General features: G+C 42.5%; 1 protein-coding gene across 2 annotated transcripts; it reads left to right on the forward strand.

Moving 5' to 3' along the window:
• Positions 1-49: 49 nt before the first annotated feature.
• On the forward strand, positions 50-21594 carry LOC139552396 (phospholipid-transporting ATPase ID-like). 2 transcript variants are annotated; one of them, XM_071364114.1, is made up of 28 exons: positions 51-421; positions 4752-4833; positions 5038-5096; positions 5212-5325; positions 6968-7066; positions 7182-7243; positions 7442-7514; positions 7706-7776; positions 7902-7984; positions 8093-8251; positions 8346-8434; positions 8506-8699; positions 8861-9069; positions 11169-11212; positions 11347-11512; positions 11680-11868; positions 12887-13002; positions 13158-13322; positions 13425-13536; positions 13627-13732; positions 13826-13976; positions 14307-14490; positions 14700-14923; positions 15118-15201; positions 16417-16662; positions 18530-18668; positions 18858-18988; positions 19086-21594. In XM_071364114.1, exons 2-28 carry the CDS (start codon positions 4779-4781, stop codon positions 19347-19349), a joined length of 3588 nt encoding a protein of 1195 aa, XP_071220215.1. In that variant the 5' UTR covers positions 51-421; positions 4752-4778; the 3' UTR covers positions 19350-21594. The 2 variants fall into 2 exon arrangements, with proteins under 2 accessions (XP_071220214.1, XP_071220215.1); XM_071364113.1 differs by having other exon boundaries at positions 50-421; positions 7902-8251.
• Positions 21595-21688: the final 94 nt, after the last annotated feature.

Raw genomic sequence — 21688 nt, forward strand, 5'->3', positions numbered from 1 at the left:
TCTGCTTTGTGTCTCAACATCCAGGTCCAAAGATCGCTGGCTGCAGTGTTTGCTCTAGCTCTGTGCCCTTACCCTGAGGGGGATCCCGTTCTGTTTCCTGTAGCTGCCCATGACTTTGCCTCCCCCACCTCTGAGACTCCACCTGCTCTGCTCCACTCCTGCCTTCTACCTAGGAGTCTCAGGAGCCCCTCTGTCTGGGTCTGCGTCTTGGTGTAAGTGTGTTTGCCCAGACTGAAGCGCAGTTCCGTCTCCTGGATTTACTCTAGTTCAACTGAAAGGGAGGGTGTGTTGAGTGAGAGAAGTGGGTGTCGTTGGAGACATCCTTAGGCCTACTTCCTGCCCGTCTTTGTTGTACCTGTCTGTGTTCTGTTGACGAACCTTGACTTTCCTGAGGGACTCCGATATCATTCTTCTCACTGAGGTATGTGACTGGACATTATTTGCTTTTCTCCAATGATACTGCTGCTAACAATTAAGTGAACCTGTGCCTGGGGTTTGTCTAGAACGGGTCTGTCGACAAGTTCAGAGACTTCAGAGATACAGTATTTGGCTAATAAGGAAAAGCTGATCAGTTAATCAAACTGACATACAGCATCCTAATGAATTTGAACATAATATAACCACTGGGCACAGACGTCAATTCAACGTTGGTTTAACATAATTTCATTTAAATGACCTGTTGCAGTGACCGTATTACCACCACACCGGCGGTCACAGGTCATGAAAACATTCAAATTCCACATGACCGTTTAGTCACGGTAATTAGGCTTCTCCAAGCTCTGATGCTGCTGATGGTCATTAGTAGCCTACCAAACTTGCTAACTGCCTGGTACTCAGCACTCTATTGTCCCTCTAATCACTCTGACATCAATGCAAATGTATTAGAAAATCTAATCGAACAGTTCATGAGAGCGCATGAGCTCACGTTGCGCAACATCTCAATAGGCTATGCAATTGTGTGAGAAAACAGAGTGATGGCCTCTACTAAAAAGAAGAGTATCAGCTTTCTATTGGCTAGGCCTACTATATTTATTTTTCAACTTTCCTAATGTTAAGCACATTGCTTATATTTAAAACAGGAGTATAGCCTACCTGGCTGGCATGAAAATGAACCACAGGAAAATAGTCCCTCATTCGCTATTTAAGTACATAGATGACATGTATTTTTTCCAGCTGTCCCTGTTTCGATACAGGTGCATGATAATGGTCCATTCTAAATCAAAACAAATTTCACACATGTTATTTAGTATATGTAAAGACAAGATTAAGTCTGATGGGTGACAATATTAGCCTATCACTTGTGAATGATATATTATCATTTGTGAATGATGCCCAGCCTTTTTTGCGACTTTTTCTAATCATAGTCGCACACTGGGGCGGCAGGTAGCCTAGTGGTTAGAGCGTTGGACTAGTAATCAAAAGGTTGCAAGATCGAATCGCTGAGCTGACAAGGTAAAAATCTGTCATTCTGCCCCTGAACAAGGCAGTTAACCCACTGTTCCTAGGCTGTCATTGAAAATAAGAACTGACTTGAGTAGTTAAATGAAGATAAAATAAACACCTCATGTAGCCTAACCATAGGCTTATATGTTTTCATAAGGTTTGTATCACAACTGAAGTGGCCAAATAACTTCTTAAAATGAAGCATAACATGCATAATTGCATTTGCAGTCACTTTTGATAATGGTATTTTACGCATTTTTTTTAATGCTAGTGGTTGTATTCATTTTGGATCTATCGCATCCCACAACTGTCCCAGGCTAGGTTTGGAATATTTATTTCTCTCACAGAATAGAATAGGTCAACCTTTGTACTATGGGAGATAGTAGATTGACAGAGGCTAGTGCTTTTGCTGTTCATAAGGCCTACTCATCTTGTTGGCTGATGAAAAGTAAATGTGGACCGTTCTTCCAATATTTTCAATATGCACCTTGGAATTGGATAAGGAACCACGCAGTTGCATCCCCGATGTGACTGTCTTCACTTGTAGCCTGTAAGAAAAACCCGAACATGTGATGGAGTGCACAGCACCTAGGGAGAAGGGCACAATGGCTACTGGCCAAAAAAAAGGCATGGATTTTTTTAGGGTGCGTTACAGCCACACAAAGGGGATGCAGCTGTGAAATTCTAGGCATTGATCATCAAGTGCTTGTCAAATTGTGAATGAGTGACTGATGTAGTGTGTACAGCCTGCGCAAAAAAACAAAGCAGAGGTCATGCCTTTCAAGCAACTTTTTTAAAATCATCATTAGTCTCATCATGCAGCCTTACAATGTATTAAAAATCAAAACATATAGCCCAACGTTTGTAGAACAACTAAAGTTACATAAAACATATAGGAATTCCTATTTCTTTGTTAAACGCTCAACACAGAATAGCTGCATGTGCACACACAAATCGTTTGGAGATAATGTTCTTTCTATTTTATTTAGCTTTGGTCAATTGTATTTTTCATACTATAAAATAATGCCATGGAATTCTATGCAAATCTTGTCTGCTAAAAGAACTAGTGTAGCCCACAGCCATTTGGCATAACCAGATCAGGACCTAACATTAGGACAACTCAGATTATGCTATTCTGTTCTTCTGAAATAGACAACATTTTCTTCATATCATAGACCTGTCTTTACAATAAGGGATTTATTGTAAAGGTGTAGGCTGTATTACATGGATTGATTAGTCTTTTTAAATGTAGATGTTCCAAAGGTCTGCATCAGTGGCTTGTAGGCTATGTGTGGAAGCCAGGAGATGCTAAATGTGTTTATGTTAATTAACGGTCAATTACCGTGAGACCGACAGTTATTTGCTTGACAATCACTGGCTGATGAAATTTCGTGACCACCACAGCCCTACGTGGAAACAAGTTGATTAAACCAGTGTGTGTGCCCAGTGGGTACTTTGGATGAAAGTGTGTGTGTTCTGGTACAATGTAGGGAGTAAATATTCCCAATGTGAAAGTTTAAACTAAAACAAAAATGAAAGAAATATGGGTGTGGGAAAGCATGGAATTGGGGCTTAGTTTTGGTTTTTGGTGTTGTGGTGGGCGTGAGAGGGTGAGATGACTTTTTAAACTGTGGTTTGGAGTGAATACAGCCGTTTATTTGTGAGTTTCTGCCAAAACAGATGGTCATTGAACTGTACAATTTATTTCATGGTGAAAAACTTGTCAGAGGAAGATACTATAAATATATATATTAATATTATCTTCTTTATAATATCTTCCTTTGACAAGTTTATATATAATAGTTTCTGTACTTCTAAGGCTTTCTATTTACTTGAATGTAAGGTGTGTGGGCTGTGTCTGAGGTTTTTGAGCTGGTGGCGGCCATCACAGAGGACCTAGAAGACTGATAAGAAGACTGATAAGGAGACTGATAAGAGAACTTTGACTTCAGGCAGGCGAACATAATGTGGGGAATACCAGGTCTAATGTTCAGGGTTATGAGCGATCTCAAGTGTAGTGACTGAGTATGGATTATCAAGTGTATTTTCCTCTGGTACAAATGGTTGATAAGGAGTGGCTCTACTACATCTCAACATGGCATTCACTCTACCAGTGGGCATAGAGGGGAAACTTACGACATAGCAGGTTAATGTACATGAGCTTTTACAAGAGCTTCATCCTTAATATCAGAAACTATACATTTGACTCCTCTTTATGAGGTATATTGGACTTAAAAGAAAATAAAAATAAAGAAAATAATTAATCTTTATTTAACTAGGCAAGTCAGTTAAGAACAAATTCTTATTTTCAGTGACACCCTACCAAGGAACAGTGGCCCCGACCGGACATTTGTCCGGTCGGGGATTCGATCCAGCAACCTTTTGGTAACTGGCCTAACGCTCTAACCACTAGGCTACCTGCCACCACAGACTTGCCCTGATCAGATCTGTATTTATTATATATATTTTTTTTTTAATCAAAGCCTCATGGAACAAATTACACTGTAATAAAGAGGATTCATAGTTTATCTTCATGGATATGGCCTAAAATATTCCCAGATTATGGTTGATATTCATTTAAAAAGCTCCAGCCACAGTAATCCAGAAGAATAAAACCCAAACATAAATTATATTTATGAAATTCAAATTTCATTTTTTTTTTTTAATCAGGCCTACTCCGTGACTAATTTAACCAGTGTCTGTGAAACCTGTTCATAGAAACCAGCATCTTGTCCATAACTCAACAGATTATCCCTATAAAGCCAATTCGAGCATTTCTGTATAAAGCTCTTTAGATCACATCAATGCCATTTTCACCAAATTTTCACTTGAACGTATGATTCTTGGTGTTCATTTAGATATCAGGAAGCTCATTTGCGTAGGGAACAGGCTTGTGTGTCTGTGTGTGCATGCGGATATGTGTGGAGGCGGCGCCAGTGATTAAAGAATTCGCACTCTCACCAATAGTGTAAAACTGATAAGTGGTCGTTGCCAAGGATACTACACATAGGCCTACGTTAGTACAACCCTGCAAGGCTTACCATGAACTTATCATAAAATGATTATAGCTGTTCCACACTTGCTGTTCCACACACTGGTTAGAGTGTATAGACCTGCTGTAAACCGTTCTGCTCCCTTCGCTCCGTCATAACGCGGTTACAATATACTGTAGCGGTACCACAAGTATGTAGAAATCATCATTGTCGGGAAGTTTCCCAACCTTGCTTCTCATCATTTTATATAATGGGTTTCACTTTGTGATTCCATTATTATTCAAGCTATTATTCCACATCTGTTTCTTCTACCAGGTGTGATATGGGAGTGATGAGCTGAACATGGGGTCGCTACTGTCACAATTGGGTCTGGAGTGTGGGAGGAAGGAAGTAAAAGGTGAGTTAACTGACCTGCTGTAGTCTAGTCCCAGCTCTGATGTGGAGAGCATCCCCAGAGTTTATTATTTTACTGCCACGCCTGTGATCCGACTATCTGTGTCCCAGCCCTTAAGGGGCTAAAGCCAGCATTTACTTGTGGAAAAGTTGAGCGGTTTATTGCCACACCTGTGATATTTAATTGATGTTGTGTTTCCACCTACAGAGGAAGAAAGACACCTGCGAGCAAATGACAGAGAATTCAACTTGTCTTACGAGTATGCTGTAAGTACTGCGGTCGATTACTCATTCCAAGCCATTGTTTACATTGTGTGTCTGCATGTTATGTTTTCATGTGTATTTGTCACAGTAACACATTCCCCTCTTGCTCCCCATGCAGGACAATGCCATTAAAACCTCCAAATACAATATCTTCACCTTTCTCCCGCTCAATCTGTTTGAGCAGTTCCAAAGACTGGCCAATGCCTACTTCCTCTTCCTCCTCTGTCTCCAGGTAACCTTTACACAGCCTTATTGCAGCCACTCTAAGCCTTATTCTGTCAATGCTATACAGGGCTGAGGCCTGTAGATACAGTGTATTCGGAAAGTACTCAGACCCCTTGACTTTTTCCACATTTTGTTACATTACAGCCTTATTCTAAAATGTATTAAATAAATAAAAAAAGGTCCTCATTAATCTACACACAATACCCCATAATGACAGAGAGAAAACAGATTTTCGAAATATTTGCAAATTTATTAAAAATAAAAAACAGATACCGTATTTACGTAAGTATTCAGACCTTTTGCTATGAGACTCGAAATTGAGCTCAGGTACATCCTGTTTCCATTGATCATCCTTGATGTTTCTACAACTTGATTGAAGTCCACCTGTGGTAAATTCAATTGATTGGACATGATTTGGAAAGGCACACACCTGTCTATATAAAATCCCACAGTTGACAGTGCATGTCAGAGCAAAAACCAAGCCATGAGGTCGAAGGAATTGTCCGTAGAGTGAGACAGGATTGTGTCGAGGCACAGATCTGGGGAAGGGTACCAAAAAATGCCTGCAGCATTGAAGGTTCCCAAGAACACAGTGGCCTCCATCATTCTTAAATGGAAGAACTTTGGAACCACGAAGACTTTTCCTAGAGCTGGCCGCCTGGCCAAACTGGGCAATCAGGGGATAAGGGCCTTGGTCAGGGAGGTGACCAAGGACCATATGGTCACTCAGACAGAACTCCAGACTTCCTAGGTGGAGATTGGAGAACCTTCCAGAAGTACAACCATCTCTCCAGCATTCCACCAATCAGGCGTTTATGGTAGAGATGGAAACCACGGAAACCACTCCTCATTGGCCAGACGGAAACCACTCCTCAGTAAAAGGCACATGACAGCCCGCTTGGAGTTTGCCAAAAGGCACCTAAAGGAACAAGCTGCTCTGGTCTGACGAAACCAAGATTGAACTCTTTGGCCTGAATGCCAAGTGTCATGTCTGGAAGAAACCTGGCCCTTCCCTTCGATGAAGCATGGGGGTGGCAGCATCATGCTGTGGGGGATGTTTTTCAGCAGCAGGGACTTGGAGACTAGTCAGGATCAAGAGAAGATGAATGGAGCAAAGTGCAGAGAGATCCTTGTTGAACACCTGCTCCAGAGCACTCGGGATCTCAGACTGGGGTTCACCTTCCAACAGGACAACGACCCTAAGCACACAGCCAAGACAACGCAGGAGTGGCTTCGGGACAAGTCTCTGAATATTCTTGAGTGGCCCAGCCAGAGCCCGGATTGAACCGATCAAACATCTCTGGCGCGACCTGAAAATAGCTGTGCAACGACACTCCCCACCAAACCTTGAGAAGATCTACAGAGAAGAATGGGAGAAACTCCCCAAATACGGGTGTACCAAGCTTGTAGCTTCATACCCAAGAAGACGTTTGAAATTGTAAATATACCAAAACGTAGAATCTGAGTGCAAATGGATATTTCTTCATAGTATCCACATAAACTCCCTCATGCCCTGGAGCTGGCATACTATACTATATTGCTGGCATACTATACTATACTATACTATATTGTAGGGAGTAGCAGTACTAAATGGCAGCAGAAAGGTGAGTCCCTGCTGGTGATGTTTTGTCTCTCCTGGTTACTCTCAGCTCATCCCAGAGATCTCATCCCTGTCCTGGTTCACCACCGTAGTCCCCCTGGTCCTGGTGCTCTCCATGACCATGGCTAAGGACGGCAGCGACGACATAGTGAGCTCAACGTCTACTAATTACAGTATTAAGACAAGATACAGAACATGGTCTACATAGACCTGTTTTTTTCTGGTCTCCAGATCCTAATATTCCCTCTCCTTCGCCTGTGTAGAACAGACACAGATGTGACAGACAGGTGAACAACCGGAAGGTGGAGGTCCTCATTGATGGAGAGTGAGTCTCTCTTCCCTTTGTCTTAGCTAGTTTCTCAGTGCTTGGAAAGTGCTTGAATGTCACAAATTAGCTCTCAAGAGGTCTGTATACTTGTTGTGTATGCATCAGGTGGTGATTTGTTAGTCAGTGTTAGCGTTCTCAAACACTAGATGTCACTCTAGGCTTGCTTTAGCATCATTACGATCTTGCTCTTTTCAGACTAAGGAGTGAAAAGTGGATGGATGTTCAAGTTGGGGACATCATCAAGCTGGAGAATAATCAGTTTGTCACGGTAAGGTTGGAGGTGTCTGCTGAGGGTCAAAGGGCAGATGTACCACAGAAATACAATCAGCCAGTGTAGGAATAGAAATACAGAATAGAAAATCTGACTAATTTATATTTCAAGTAAGTCATAATTTATGGGGTTTCACATTAACATTCTATAGCTCTCTCTCTCTCGTCTTTATCACTCTCCTTCTCCAGGCCGATCTCCTGTTGCTGTCCAGCAGTGAGCCTCTCAACCTCGTCTACATAGAAACAGCTGAACTAGATGGGTGTGTCTCTGTTGCGTTCATGTTTGTGTTGACCTTTGACACCAAAGATATTTCACTGCCTTTCTTAATTGTATGAGCTCTTCCTCTTTCTCTGTGTTTCTCATCCTGCCCTCCTCCTCCTTTAGAGAAACTAACTTGAAGGTGAAGCAGGCCCTGACTGTGACAGGGGAACTGGAGGATAGCATAGAGAAACTGGCCAACTTCAACGGTAAGACTGGAAAAACGTTTAGATTATCATGGCTTAAAAGTCTAGATCTTATGAATCAGAATATTCTTAACTGTTGTACAGTCCCTGAACCTCTCTGTCCCTGTGTAGGCGAGGTGCGCTGTGAGCCACCCAACAACCGCCTAGATAAGTTCACTGGCACCCTGACTCTGAAGGGAGAGACGTACTCCCTGGACAACGAGAGGATCCTGCTGAGAGGCTGTACTCTGAGGAACACCCAGTGGTGCTTCGGCCTGGTCGTCTTTGGAGGTGAGTCTCACCGGTCCACATAATGGCAGAGAAATGACCTAAGACTTTCATAAAAAATATCCACAACTGATGATAAATCTATTCCCTCTTCCAGGTCCAGACACCAAGCTGATGCAGAACTGTGGAAAGACTACATTGAAACGGACCAGCATTGATCGCCTCATGAATGTTCTGGTGCTGAGTGTGAGTATGACTATACATACACACACAGTCATCACACACACACTTCTTAACTGTCATGTTTGGTCTTCCAGATCTTTGGTTTCCTGGCGGTTATGTGTTTAATCCTGGCCGTTGGGAATGGAATCTGGGAGTACCAGGAGGGCTCTAAGTTTGCTGCATTCCTACCCAAGCAAGAAGGGGTTAACGCTCCCTTTTCAGCCTTCCTCACCTTCTGGTCCTACGTCATCATCCTCAACACTGTGGTGCCTATATCCCTCTACGTCAGGTCAGTGCAGTTCACATATTATCCAGTCATTCACTGCAATTGCATCTCTGTGTCCAAATGTGTTACTTCTACTGTGCCTTTGATGACAGGACTACATCACCAATGTGAATTGATTGCATTTATCTCTCCCTCTCTCTCTTTCTCCTGTGTTTTGGGTGCAGTGTGGAGATCATTCGCCTGGGTAACAGTTTCTACATAGACTGGGACAGGAAGATGTACTATCCCAAGAGTGACACGCCTGCCGAGGCCAGGACCACCACGCTCAACGAAGAGCTGGGCCAGATCAAATACATCTTCTCTGACAAGACTGGAACACTCACACAGAACATCATGACCTTCAACAAGTGTTCCATCAACGGGAAGTCCTATGGTGATGCTTGGCGCTGGAATACACACACTTAAATCTAATTGTATTTGTCACATGCGCCAAATAAAACAGGTGTAGACCTTACAGTGAAATGCTTATTTACAAGTTAAAAATACTGTATATACAGTGGGGAGAACAAGTATTTGATACACTGCTGATTTTGCCATTTTTCCTACTTACAAAGCATGTAGAGGTCTGTCATTTTTATCATAGGTACACTTCAACTGTGAGAGACGGAATCTAAAACAAAAATCCAGAAAATCACATTGTATGATTTTTAAGTAATTAATTTGCATTTTATTGCATGACATAAGTATTTGATACATCAGAAAAGCAGAACTTAATATTTGGTACAGAAACCTTTGTTTGCAATTACAGAGATCATACGTTTCCTGTAGTTCTTGACCAGGTTTGCACACACTGCAGCAGGGATTTTGGCCCACTCCTCCATACAGACCTTCTCCAGATCCTTCAGGTTTTGGGTCTGTCACTGGGCAATACGGACTTTCAGCTCCCTCCAAAGATTTTCTATTGGGTTCAGGTCTGGAGACTTGCTAGGCCACTCCAGGACCTTGAGATGCTTCTTACGGAGCCACTCCTTAGTTGCCCTGGCTGTGTGTTTCGGGTCGTTGTCATGCTGGAAGACCCAGCCACGACCCATCTTCAATGCTCTTACTGAGGGAAGGAGGTTGTTGGCCAAGATCTCGCGATACATGGCCCCATCCATCCTCCCCTCAATACGGTGCAGTCGTCCTGTCCCCTTTGCAGAAAAGCATCCCCAAAGAATGATGTTTCCACCTCCATGCTTCACGGTTGGGATGGTGTTCTTGGGGTTGTACTCATCCTTCTTCTTCCTCCAAACACGGCGAGTGGAGTTTAGACCAAAAAGCTCTATTTTCGTCTCATCAGACCACATGACCTTCTCCCATTCCTCCTCTGGATCATCCAGATGGTCATTGGCAAACTTCAGACGGCCTGGACATGCGCTGGCTTGAGCAGGGGGACCTTGCGTGCGCTGCAGGATTTTAATCCATGACGGCGTAGTGTGTTACTAATGGTTTTCTTTGAGACTGTGGTCCCAGCTCTCTTCAGGTCATTGACCAGGTCCTGCCGTTTAGTTCTGGGCTGATCCCTCACCTTCCTCATGATCATTGATGCCCCACAAGGTGAGATCTTGCATGGAGCCCCAGACCGAGGGTGATTGACCGTCATCTTGAACTTCTTCCATTTTCTAATAATTGCGCCAACAGTTGTTGCCTTCTCACCAAGCTGCTTGCCTATTGTCCTGTAGCCCATCCCAGCCTTGTGCAGGTCTACAATTGTATCCCTGATGTCCTTACACAGCTCTCTGGTCTTGGCCATTGTGGAGAGGTTGGAGTCTGTTTGATTGAGTGTGTGGACAGGTGTCTTTTATACAGGTAACGAGTTCAAACAGGTGCAGTTAATACAGGTAATGAGTGGAGAACAGGAGGGCTTCTTAAAGAAAAACTAACAGGTCTGTGAGAGCCGGAATTCTTACTGGTTGGTAGGTGATCAAATACTTATGTCATGCAATAAAATGCAAATTAATTACTTAAAAATCATACAATGTGATTTTCTGGATTTTTGTTTTAGATTCCGTCTCTCACAGTTGAAGTGTACCTATGATAAAAATTACAGACCTTTACATGCTTTCTAAGTAGGAAAACCTGCAAAATCGGCAGTGTATCAAATACTTGTTCTCCCCACTGTATATATTTATTTATTTATATATATTCATAGTTTTGATGTCGTCACTATTATTCTACAATGTAAAAAATTGTTAAAATAAAGAAAAACCCTTCAATGAGCAGGTATGTCCAAACTTTTGACTGGTACTGTATATATAAACACATGAGAAATAAAACACACAAGAATTAATCTATATACAAGGAGTACCATTGCCATATCAATGTGCAGGGATGGATGGTAATAGAGGTAGATATGTACATGTAGAAAAAGGTCAAGTCTAGCACTATAAGCATGTATCATGTGTTTACACACACGGTAAGGCATACATTAATACACATAGGTGGCAATCATTCACTACCATATAACTGACAAAATATGTTTCTGTTCTCCAGGGGAGTTGTTGGACTTTTCTGGACAAAGAGTGGAGATTAATGAGGTGAGAGGAGGAAAAGGGTGTGTTGGGTTTATGGATTTAATGTATGAAAGAAAATCTCTAAGGCCCTTTCTTTGGCAATAAATCCTTACATTCCGTGGCACTAACATGCCTAACCCTCACTCACTCTCTGGTAGAAAACAGAGAAGGTGGACTTCTCTTGGAACAACCTGGCCGACCCAAAGTTCTGTTTCCATGACCACAGCCTTGTGGAGGTGGTGAGGGAGGGCAACCCCGAGGTGCAGGCCTTCTTCCGCCTGCTTGCGTTGTGCCACACCGTCATGCCCGAGGAGAAGAAGGAGGGTGAGAAAGCGACTCCTGCTGGATTCACATGTTATTGCATTGGTGTGGGTGACTATGGACTGAGGCTTGAGGTAGAAGTTGCACAGTGGTTGGGAGGACAACTTCTACCTAGTCCATAAACTAGACAAGGCGACTAGTAAATATCTTCCGTTATTGTGATCTTCTAGGTGAATTGTACTACCAGGCCCAGTCACCAGACGAGGGAGCTCTGGTCACAGCAGCCAGGAACTTTGGCTTTGTGTTCCGCTCTCGTACGCCAGAGAGCATCACTGTAGTGGAGATGGGAGAGCTGGTCACCTACGAGCTACTGGCTGTACTGGACTTCAACAACGTCCGCAAGAGGATGTCGGTCATCGGTGAGTCCATCCAACACTAACCGTTACACTAGTAGAAAGAGGAGGAAGGGAAGCGCTACTAAGGTACACAATAGTACATTTTGGTAGATAGAAGGTGCTCTTTGGTAAAAGGGGTAAATTGGTCATCAAAAAGAAAGGAGGACCAAGGCACTCTTCATATAATTCATTAAAATGCCTTTATTGGTATGGCATGTTCAATAGAAACATTTTTTTTTTAAACCGACTCGTTTCGGCTGCATGGCCTTCGTCAGGGAGTAAAAAAAAATAATACAATGTCCTCTTTTGAACAGCTTTTCCAATTAGCCCTAATTAGAAGAGGGGGTGGTTACAAAATTGGTTGGACACACCTAGTAAGCAATACTATACACATTAAAAGGTGAAATACTGTAGCTATGTTATCATAAAAATACAACTCCAAGCTAGAAGTATCAGAACACTTAGAAAGGTAGTTCTAACCTTAAATATGACTGGGAGAAGTGTCAAGAATAATAAATAAATATATTCCATAGTACACTAGAATACAGCAAAACATGAACAACAACAGTCTAAACATAGCTGAGAGCAATTGAGCATAATGTCCACTAGATGACAGCAAATTGACCTATCACGACCATACAGGAAGGGTGAGAAATCCATATCTTCATTTAAACCAGGGTATTTAGTGGCCTGTAGTTTGTAAATCCCAAAACGTTCCCTTTGGTTTAACTGTTTAGGACGGTCCCCTTTTCTAATAGAGGCCGGAATATGATCAATACCCATAGCTTGTAGGGAGGCAGGGTTGCCTTGGTGTAAGGACTTGTAGTGCCTTGCCATGGGGTAGTCTTCATTGCTTACCCGTATGGCGTACTTGTGTTCCGCTAAGCGGTCTTGAAGGCATCTCTTTGTCCATCCAATGTAGAACACACTAACCGTTACGCCTTTGGAATTATAGAGGAATATGTTCTGAAACTGTAGCTATTTAGAATTATCTGAGTTAACTAAGTTAACAAAACCTGATTATGTGTTGTGTGGCCCCTAGTCCGCAGTCCGGAGGGCAAGCTGACTCTGTACTGTAAGGGAGCAGACACCATCATCTTTGAGAGACTAAACCCTTCCTGCAGCAAACTAACGGAGGTCACCACCGAACACCTCAATGTGAGTAACTAGCTTCTGTGTGTCCGTGTTTAGAATTCTGTATTTTTTGTGGAGCGTGTGAATATATGTAAAATCTTACACGAGATGAACTATATCCTGTATGTCCAACTCTGTACCTGTGTGTTAGATCCTAACTCTAACTGTTCCATTGACAGGAGTATGCTGGGGATGGTCTGCGTACGCTGGCTCTGGCCTACAAGGACATAGACCCAAAGTATATGGAGGAGTGGAAACTGCGCCACCATGAAGCCAGCACTGCCATGGACGAGAGGGAGGAGAAGTTGGATGCGCTGTATGAGGAGATCGAGAAAGGCCTGCTGGTGGGTACTACAGACAGAAGTATCATTACAATGTCCTACAAGATAATCCACTAGCACAATATCAACTGAATCTTTCATGTTTGTACCGGTATGTGTGTGTAGCTGTTAGGATCCACTGCAGTAGAGGATAAGCTACAGGATGGAGTGCCTCAGACCATTGAGCAGCTCTCCAAAGCCGACATCAAGATCTGGGTGCTCACTGGAGACAAGCAAGGTGGGTTATCTTCCTTAGAATATACTATCAATAAGGCTACAAAACTTTTCTCTGGCACACCTTGATTCTCTTTTCTCTCTGTCGGAACAGAAACGGCAGAGAACATTGGCTACTCCTGCAACATGTTGCGAGAGGAGATGACCGAAGTGTTCATCGTGTCGGCAAACACAGCAAAGGAAGTCAGAAAGGACCTCCAGTGAGTCCACAGACAGACTATTGACAATCACTTTCATAGCTTGACGCACCACAGTAAGGTGACATGTAAAAGTATCTCTCTCTCCCTGACCAGGACCGCAAGGAGGAAGATGAGACCTGATGGACCAGAGGAGCCTACTGTCACGAAGAGTAGAAGTGGCCTGTTTTGTCTTTTAAAGACGGAGACAGTGGCGGATGAGCCAGTGGATGGAGAGTACGCTATGGTGATTAACGGACACAGTCTGGTAAGGACAAGGACTCTGGTATACTGGGCTCTAATGGACTTAGCAACAGTCATGTATCTAATGTGTATTATTTGTTGTTCCCCCTAATAGACTGTGTATGACGAGTGGTTCATCACAGGACAAGTTACTGGAAACATAAAACTTATATTCTGATTGACATATGTTGTAATCACTTTTTATAATCTCTGTTCTAATATTTCATGAACAATCCTTCATTAATTTATCTCTGTCCTTCCACTACTCCCTCTCCCATCACCCCTACCTCCCCCTCTCCTCCCTCTCCCCTCACCCCTACCTCCCCCTCTCCTCCCTCCCTCCCTCTCCACCCAGGCCTTTGCCCTGGAGAAGGACATGGAGATGGAGCTGCTGCGGACAGCGTGTATGTGTCAGACGGTGATCTGCTGCAGGGTGACTCCACTGCAGAAAGCCCAGGTGGTGGAGCTGGTGAAGAAGTACAAGCAGGCTATCACTCTGGCCATCGGCGACGGCGCCAACGACGTCAGCATGATCAAGGGTAGGGCTGCTTGATCAAGGGTCAAGCAGCTCCGATTATGAGCTGCTTGAACACTGTGAAGGTGTTGAAGGATCCTGATTCTTGATGCTAAATGTTTGACTGCTGTTATGATTCCTCTAATCAACTCATACACACACTCATCCTCTCCATCTCTCTCCCACCACCCCTCTCCCTCTCTCTTGCTCTCCCTTCCTCTCTCCCCCCTCTAGCTGCTCATATAGGAGTAGGTATATCAGGTCAGGAGGGAATGCAGGCGGTGCTCTCCAGTGACTTCTCCTTCGCTCAGTTCCGCTACCTGCAGCGCCTCCTGCTGGTGCACGGCCGCTGGTCCTACCTGAGGATGTGCAAGTTCCTGCGCTATTTCTTCTACAAGAATTTCACCTTCACCTTCGTCCACTTCTGGTACGGCTTCTTCTGCGGTTTCTCAGCACAGGTGAGACACAGAGACAGAGGTGCATGCACAGAGATGAGCAGAAAAGTCATGCTTTAGTTTGTTTAGAGTATGACATGTTAATTCCTTTATAACTAGTGGCAGAAGTAGTTCCTGACCAGGAAACATACTGGGCTCTAATGGACTAAACAACAGTCATGTATCTAATGTGTATTATTTGTTGTTCCCCCTAACAGACTGTGTATGACGAGTGGTTCATCACCCTGTATAACCTGGTTTACACAGCTCTACCTGTGCTGGCGTTGAGTCTCTTTGACCAGGTAATCATGTCTCTTAGGCTTATGTTAGTATGTCAGTAATGTACGTCAGCCAATTATGTATGCCGATGCAAGTAAGTAGTATGTATGTAATCACATACACTGAGTATACAAACATTAAGAACTCTCTTTCCATGACATAGACTGACCAGGTGAATCCAGGTGAAAGCTATGATCCCTTATTGATGTCACTTGTTAAATCCACTTCAATCAGTGTAGATGAAGGGGAGGAGACTGGTTAAAGAAGACAATTGAGACTGGATTGTGTATGTGTGCTATTCAGAGGGTGAATGGGCAAGACAAAATATAACATTTTTAAAGGGTGTATGGTAGTAGGTGCCAGGCGCACCAGTTTGTGTCAAGAACTGCAACACTGCTGGGTTGTTCATTCTGAACAGTTTCCTGTGTGTATCAAGAATGGTCAACCACCCAAAGGACATCCAGACAACTTCACACAACTGTGGGAAGCACTGGAGTCAACATGGGCCAACATCTCTGTGGAACGCTTTCGACCCTTGTAGAGTCCATACCCTGACGAATTGAGTCTGTTCTGAGGGCAAAGGGAGGGTGGTGCAACTCAATATTAGGAAGATGTTCCTAATGTTTGGTATATTCAGTGTCAGTGGTGGAAAAATTACAAAATTGTCATACTTGAGTAAAAGTAAAGATACCCTAATAGAAAATTACTCAATTGAAAGTCACCTAGTAAAATTCTACTTTAGTAAAAGTCTAAAAGAATTTGGTTTTAAATATACATTACTTAAGTATCAAAAGTAAATGGAATTGCTCAAATGTACTTAAGTATCAAAAGTAAAAGTATAAACCATTTCAAATTCCTTATATTAAACAAACCAGACGGCACAAATGTAATTTTTTTATTGACGGATAGCCAGGGGCACATTCCACACATAATTTACAAAGCATTTGTGTTTAGTGAGTCTGCCAGATCAGAGGCAGTAGGGATGACCTGCGATGTTCTCTTGTAAGTGTGTGAATTTGACCATTTTCCTGTCAAAATGTAACAAGTACTTTTGGGTATCAAGGAAAATGTAAAATTATATTATTTTCTTCAGGAATGTAGTGAAGTAAAAGTTGGCAAAAATATAAATAGTAAAGTACAGATACACCAAACTACTTAAATAGTACTTTAAAGTATTTTTGCTTAAGTACTTTACACCACTGTTCAGTGTATGTCTCCCTGTATATCTGTGTGTTTAGGATGTAAATGATCGGTGGAGTTTCCAGTACCCCAAGCTCTACGCCCCAGGCCAGCTCAACCAGTACTTCAGTAAGAGGGCCTTTGTCTACACGGTGTTACACAGTGGCTACAGCTCCCTGGTCCTCTTCTTCATTCCCTGGGCAGCCATGTACGACACGGTCCGAGACGACGGCAAAGACATTGTGGACTATCAGTCCTTCGCCCTGCTGGCCCAGACCTGCCTGCTCATCGCCGTCAGTATACAGGTAAGGAGAAGGGAGAAGAAGGGAAATAACATGTGTACTTATGTTATCAAATTTGGGTGTGGTATATTAATGGTATATTAATGTTTCAACTGAGGCTTAAACCATATTTGCAAACATACAGTTGAAGTCGGAAGTTTACATACACTTAGGTTGGAGTCATTAAAACTTGTTCTTCTTGTTAACAAACTATAGTTTTGGCAAGTCGGTTAGGACATCTACTTTGTGCATGACACAAGTCATTTTTCCAACAATTGTTTACAGACAGATTATTTCACTTCTAATTCACTGTATCACAATTCCAGTGGGTCAGAAGTTTACATACACCAAGTTGACTGTGCCTTTAAACAGATTGGAAAATTCCAGAAAATGATGTCATGGCTTTAGAAGCTTTTGATAGGCTAATTGACATAATTTGAGTCAATTGGAGGTGTACCTGTGGATTTATTTCAAGGCCTACAAACAAACTTAGTGCCTCTTTGCTTGACGACATGGGAAAACCAAAAGAAATCAGCCAAGACCTCAAGAAAAAAATTGAAGACCTCCACAAGTCTGGTTCATCCTTTGGAGCAATTTCCAAATGCCTGAAGGTACCATGTTCATCTGTACAAACAATAGTACGCAAGTATAAACACCATGGGACCACGCAGTCGTCATACCGCTCTGGAAGGAGACGCGTTCTGTCTCCTAGAGATGAACGTACTTTGGTGTGAGTAGTGCAAATAAATCCCGGAACAACAGCAAAGGACCTTGTGAAGATGCTGGAGGAAACGGGTACAAAAGTATCTATATCGACAGTAAAACAACTCCTATATCGACATAACCTGAAAGGTCGCTCAGCAAGGAAGAAGCCACTGCTCCAAAACCGCCATAAAAAAGCCAGACTACAGTTTGCAACTGCACATGGGGACACAGATCGTACTTTTTGGAGAATTGTCCTCTGGTCTGATGAAACAAAAATAGAACTGTTTGGCCATGATGACCATCATTATGTTTGGAGGAAAAAGGGGGAGGCTTGCAAGCCGAAGAACACCATCCCAACCGTGAAGCACGGGGGTGGCAGCATCATGTTGTGGGGGTGCATTACTGCAGGAGGGACTGGTGCACTTCACAAAATAGATAGCAACATGAGGGAGGAAAATTATGTTGATATATTGAAGCAGCATCTCAAGACATCAGTCAAGAAGTTAAAGCTTGGTCGCAAAGGGGTCTTCCAAATGGACAATGACCCCAAGCATACTTCCAAAGTTCTGGCAAAATGGCTTAAGGACAGCAAAGTCAAAGTATTGGAGTGGCCATCACAAAGACCTGACCTCAATCCTATAGAAAAAAATTAGGCAGAACTGAAAAAGCGTGTGCGAGCAAGGAGGCCTACAAACCTGACTCAACCAACTTATTGTGGGAAGCTTGTGGAAGTATTTTAAGAATGTGATGTCCAGAAATCAATTTTACTGTCCTAATCTTTTGTGTTGACATCTCGGTTTTCTTTGAAGTCGGAAACATTTGACCCAAGTTAAACAATTTAAAGGCAATGCTACCAAATACTAATTGAGTGTATCTAAACTTCTGACCCACTGGGAATGTGATGAAAGAAATTAAAGCTGAAATAAATCATTCTCACTTCTATTATTCTGACATTTCACTTTCTTAAAATAAAGTGGTGATCCTAACTGACCTCATTTTTACTAGGATTAAATGTCAGGAATGTGAAAAACTGATTTTAAATGTATTTGGCTAAGGTGTATGTAAACTTCCGACTTCTACTGTACATACATACACATACACACTCTGGACTAATGTAAAAGGCATCTCTCTAAAAACACACACACAGTAACAGAGTCTGAGGTAGCTGCATGTGTCTTTGTTTAAGCTGGGTCTGGACACCCACTATTGGACGTCAGTGAACCAGTTCTTCCTGTGGGGCAGTCTGTGTGTGTACTTTGCTGTCATATTCACCATGTACAGCAATGGCATGTTTCTCATCTTCACCTCCTCCTTCCCCTTCATTGGTGAGTAGTACCACTCAGCACCCATCCATCCACCTCCTCTCCCTTCATCATTCATGTCTTTCTATCTGAACGTTTGGTCAGTGACACTATCTGCAACTGTTTGTTACAGTATCTGTGACTATGTAGGTGAGTATCTGTCACAGGAATCATCATCTGATACATGTTGTGATGCTATACTCTATGTAACAGGCACAGCCAGGAACTCCCTGAACCAGCCCAATGTGTGGCTGACTATGCTACTCACCTCCATCCTCTGTGTGCTTCCTGTGGTGGCATATCGCTTCCTCCGCATCTTGCTGTGGCCCACTATCAACGACAAGGTCAGATGTCAATGGTTAACTCCTTTGTAATTGGCATTGAAGATTCACAAATTATTTCTTCTCCCTCACTCTCTCTCATTCCTCCTCCTCCTTCTAGGTGAGGTACAAGGTGAGACAGGACAAGGTGTTGCCCCCTGCCCCTCGCCGTGTCCAAGCCCGCCGCGCCAGTACCCGCCGGTCAGGCTATGCCTTCTCCCACGCCCAGGGCTACGGTGACCTGGTGACCTCAGGCAGGTTCCTGCGGTGGACCCCGAAGAGCCGGCCAGCCCTTTTCTCCCAGACAGACTCCCCATTGGCCCAGACCCAGCCTCAGTTCTACCGCACCATCAATGAGGGGGGGGAGCCACCACTGAGTCCCTAGGAGTGATGACCTAACAGAGCACACAGTGTTCAGGCCGTTCAGTCTGAAAATCCTCAATCTATTCCTAAAAGAAATATCAAATGTCAATCAGCCATGTTTCTGTGAAACAATTCCACTGATGCGAGGATGTGTAACATTCTTCATCTGGATGAAAAGTACAAGGACAACCCCAAGCCTAAATTCAGCATTTAGTGCCAGGCTTAGTTTCAAGATGTATGTATGTGGAAGTACTGTACTTGTAACTGTAAAAAAAAAAAAAATGGTGATACAGCAACAAAATCATGCTGTGCATAAGTCCAAAATGATCATTATGGTACAATGGTCATAGTGGCAGTTGGTGCCGTTTATGATTAGGGAGGACGATTTGTTTTTTATGGCCTTATTTCTATTACAGCATAATATTGGATGACTGTCATTCATATTCCATTCACCCAGCTCAATGTAACATCTATAGGTTTAGGCTGCTACATGATACTCTAATTTTCCCTATACCCATCATGAGGCTGCTACAACCTAGCCTAGGTGCACAGGTCAAAATATAAATTGGAGTAATTAAGGTGACAGACAGTGCCTGCATCTAGCTGATCTAGGGTGTAATCATTAGTTCAAACCGCTGCAGACGAGAATTTCTATTGGACAAATTCAGGTAGGTTTATTCCCGTTTCGTTCCGTTTGCTTCTGTTTAAGATACATTTTTCACCTGAATCGACAGAATTAATAGACCCCTGATCACCCGCACACACAGCTCACTTTCATAGCAGCCACATACAAACAGCATCATCACTTTGCTCGTTGTATAAATCTTTCTCGCTTCTATGCGCTCTCCTCCTCTCACCTTTTCCCTTCGCTTGTGGACTTCAGTGCACAACACAACAGTTGTCTGTGACCAGTTTTTAAAAAACTTTCCAAGCCAAAGCTTCATACCATAACCGCTAACCGCTTCACACAGCCTACATCGTTGTCACCATATTAGCTTACATCATAGTCAACATAGCTACTAGAAATAACGCGTTAGTAAACCCGCTACACTCACACAGTACAGTGTACAGCAAGCAGTTTAGCAGTTACACCGGTGGGCCCCGGTGACAATAAAAAATAAAAATAAAAAACGAAAGCTTACCTAGACTTGGAAGCGTTTCAATGTTGGATAGCCTTAGCCAGCTACCTAACATAAGTAACATTCCTCTCTGTTTGAGCCAGGTGTTTAAGTAGGCTAAATTAAATAGCTGCATTATCTAGCTGTGAAAGTGTACAAAATATAGCTCTCTCTGCTGCTTCTCCTTATTTTTTAAAGAAATTCTTTTTTTCAAAACTGTTCAACTATTGTCTTTCTCTTTGAGTCAAATACTCATCCACATTTTATGCACTACAGGGCTAGCTAGCTGTAGCTTATGTTTTCACTACTTGATTCATTCTCTGATCCTTTGATTGGGTGGGCAACATGTCAGTTCATGCTGCAAGAGCTCTGATTGGTTGGAGGACGTCCTCCGTAAGCCATCATAATTACTGTGCACGTCTATGGTAGGGGGTGAGAACCATGAGCCTCCTAGGTTTTGTATTGAAGTCATTGTACACAGACGAGGATGGAAAATAGCTGTCCTCCGGTTACAACATGGTGCTACCCCAGAGTGTGTTGTTGAGGCTACTGTAGACCCTCATTGCAAAACAGTGCATTTTAATTTAGTGACGTGAATATATTTAATATAGTTTTATCTAAAAAAAAGGATAACTTTTTTAATGTTTCACAATTTTTTTTAAAGGAAATTCACTGAGTAGGATGGTCCTCCCCTGTTTTATTATAGCTTTATCAATGAATTGTAGTTATTCTTGAGTTATTACTGTGTTATTATACAATTTAGTGAGACTAAAAGGGCCTTAAATAACATAATTTGAAACTTTTATACAAACTTTCTTTACATATTGTTCCACCTACATTGTAGTGAACTGTCTGTACTCAGGGTGTTGCATTGAGTTATGATATATTATTATTTGAGTGCATTTTGTCAGTCATAGCCTGTTATGACTTTACCTGATTTATGTTAGTATACCTTAGTAGACATATTTGTAATATTTGTTGGACCTACATAAAGATGTTATATTTTTTTCTGGGAATAATATTGTATGAAAATAGAAACATTTTCTCAAATCATTGAAACACTAATCATAGACTCTCTAATGTGATTTTAATTATGTACCCTACTTTTTGAGCATTGTACTGCCATAATAAATGTTTGATATTTTTGTATTCCTTTTGTTGTTTTTATTGTTTGTAATCGTTGGTCATTTTTTATAAGTAAATGGCCTACATTTCTATTCGCTATTGTTGGAAACGGCTTGAG

This window comes from Salvelinus alpinus, chromosome 24 (genome assembly GCF_045679555.1).
Source record: "Salvelinus alpinus chromosome 24, SLU_Salpinus.1, whole genome shotgun sequence".
In the NCBI taxonomy this organism is placed as follows: Eukaryota; Metazoa; Chordata; class Actinopteri; order Salmoniformes; family Salmonidae; genus Salvelinus; species Salvelinus alpinus.

Excerpts from the sequence above, each read along its gene's own strand:
- LOC139552396 (XM_071364113.1), top strand. The coding sequence starts at position 4,779 with ATGGGGTCGCTACTGTCACAATTGGGTCTGGAGTGTGGGAGGAAGGAA. Across the intron at positions 4,834-5,037 it reads TGGGAGGAAGGAAGTAAAAG|AGGAAGAAAGACACCTGCGA; the intron begins GTGAGTTAACTG and ends TTCCACCTACAG. Across the intron at positions 13,733-13,825 it reads GAAGTCAGAAAGGACCTCCA|GACCGCAAGGAGGAAGATGA; the intron begins GTGAGTCCACAG and ends CTCCCTGACCAG.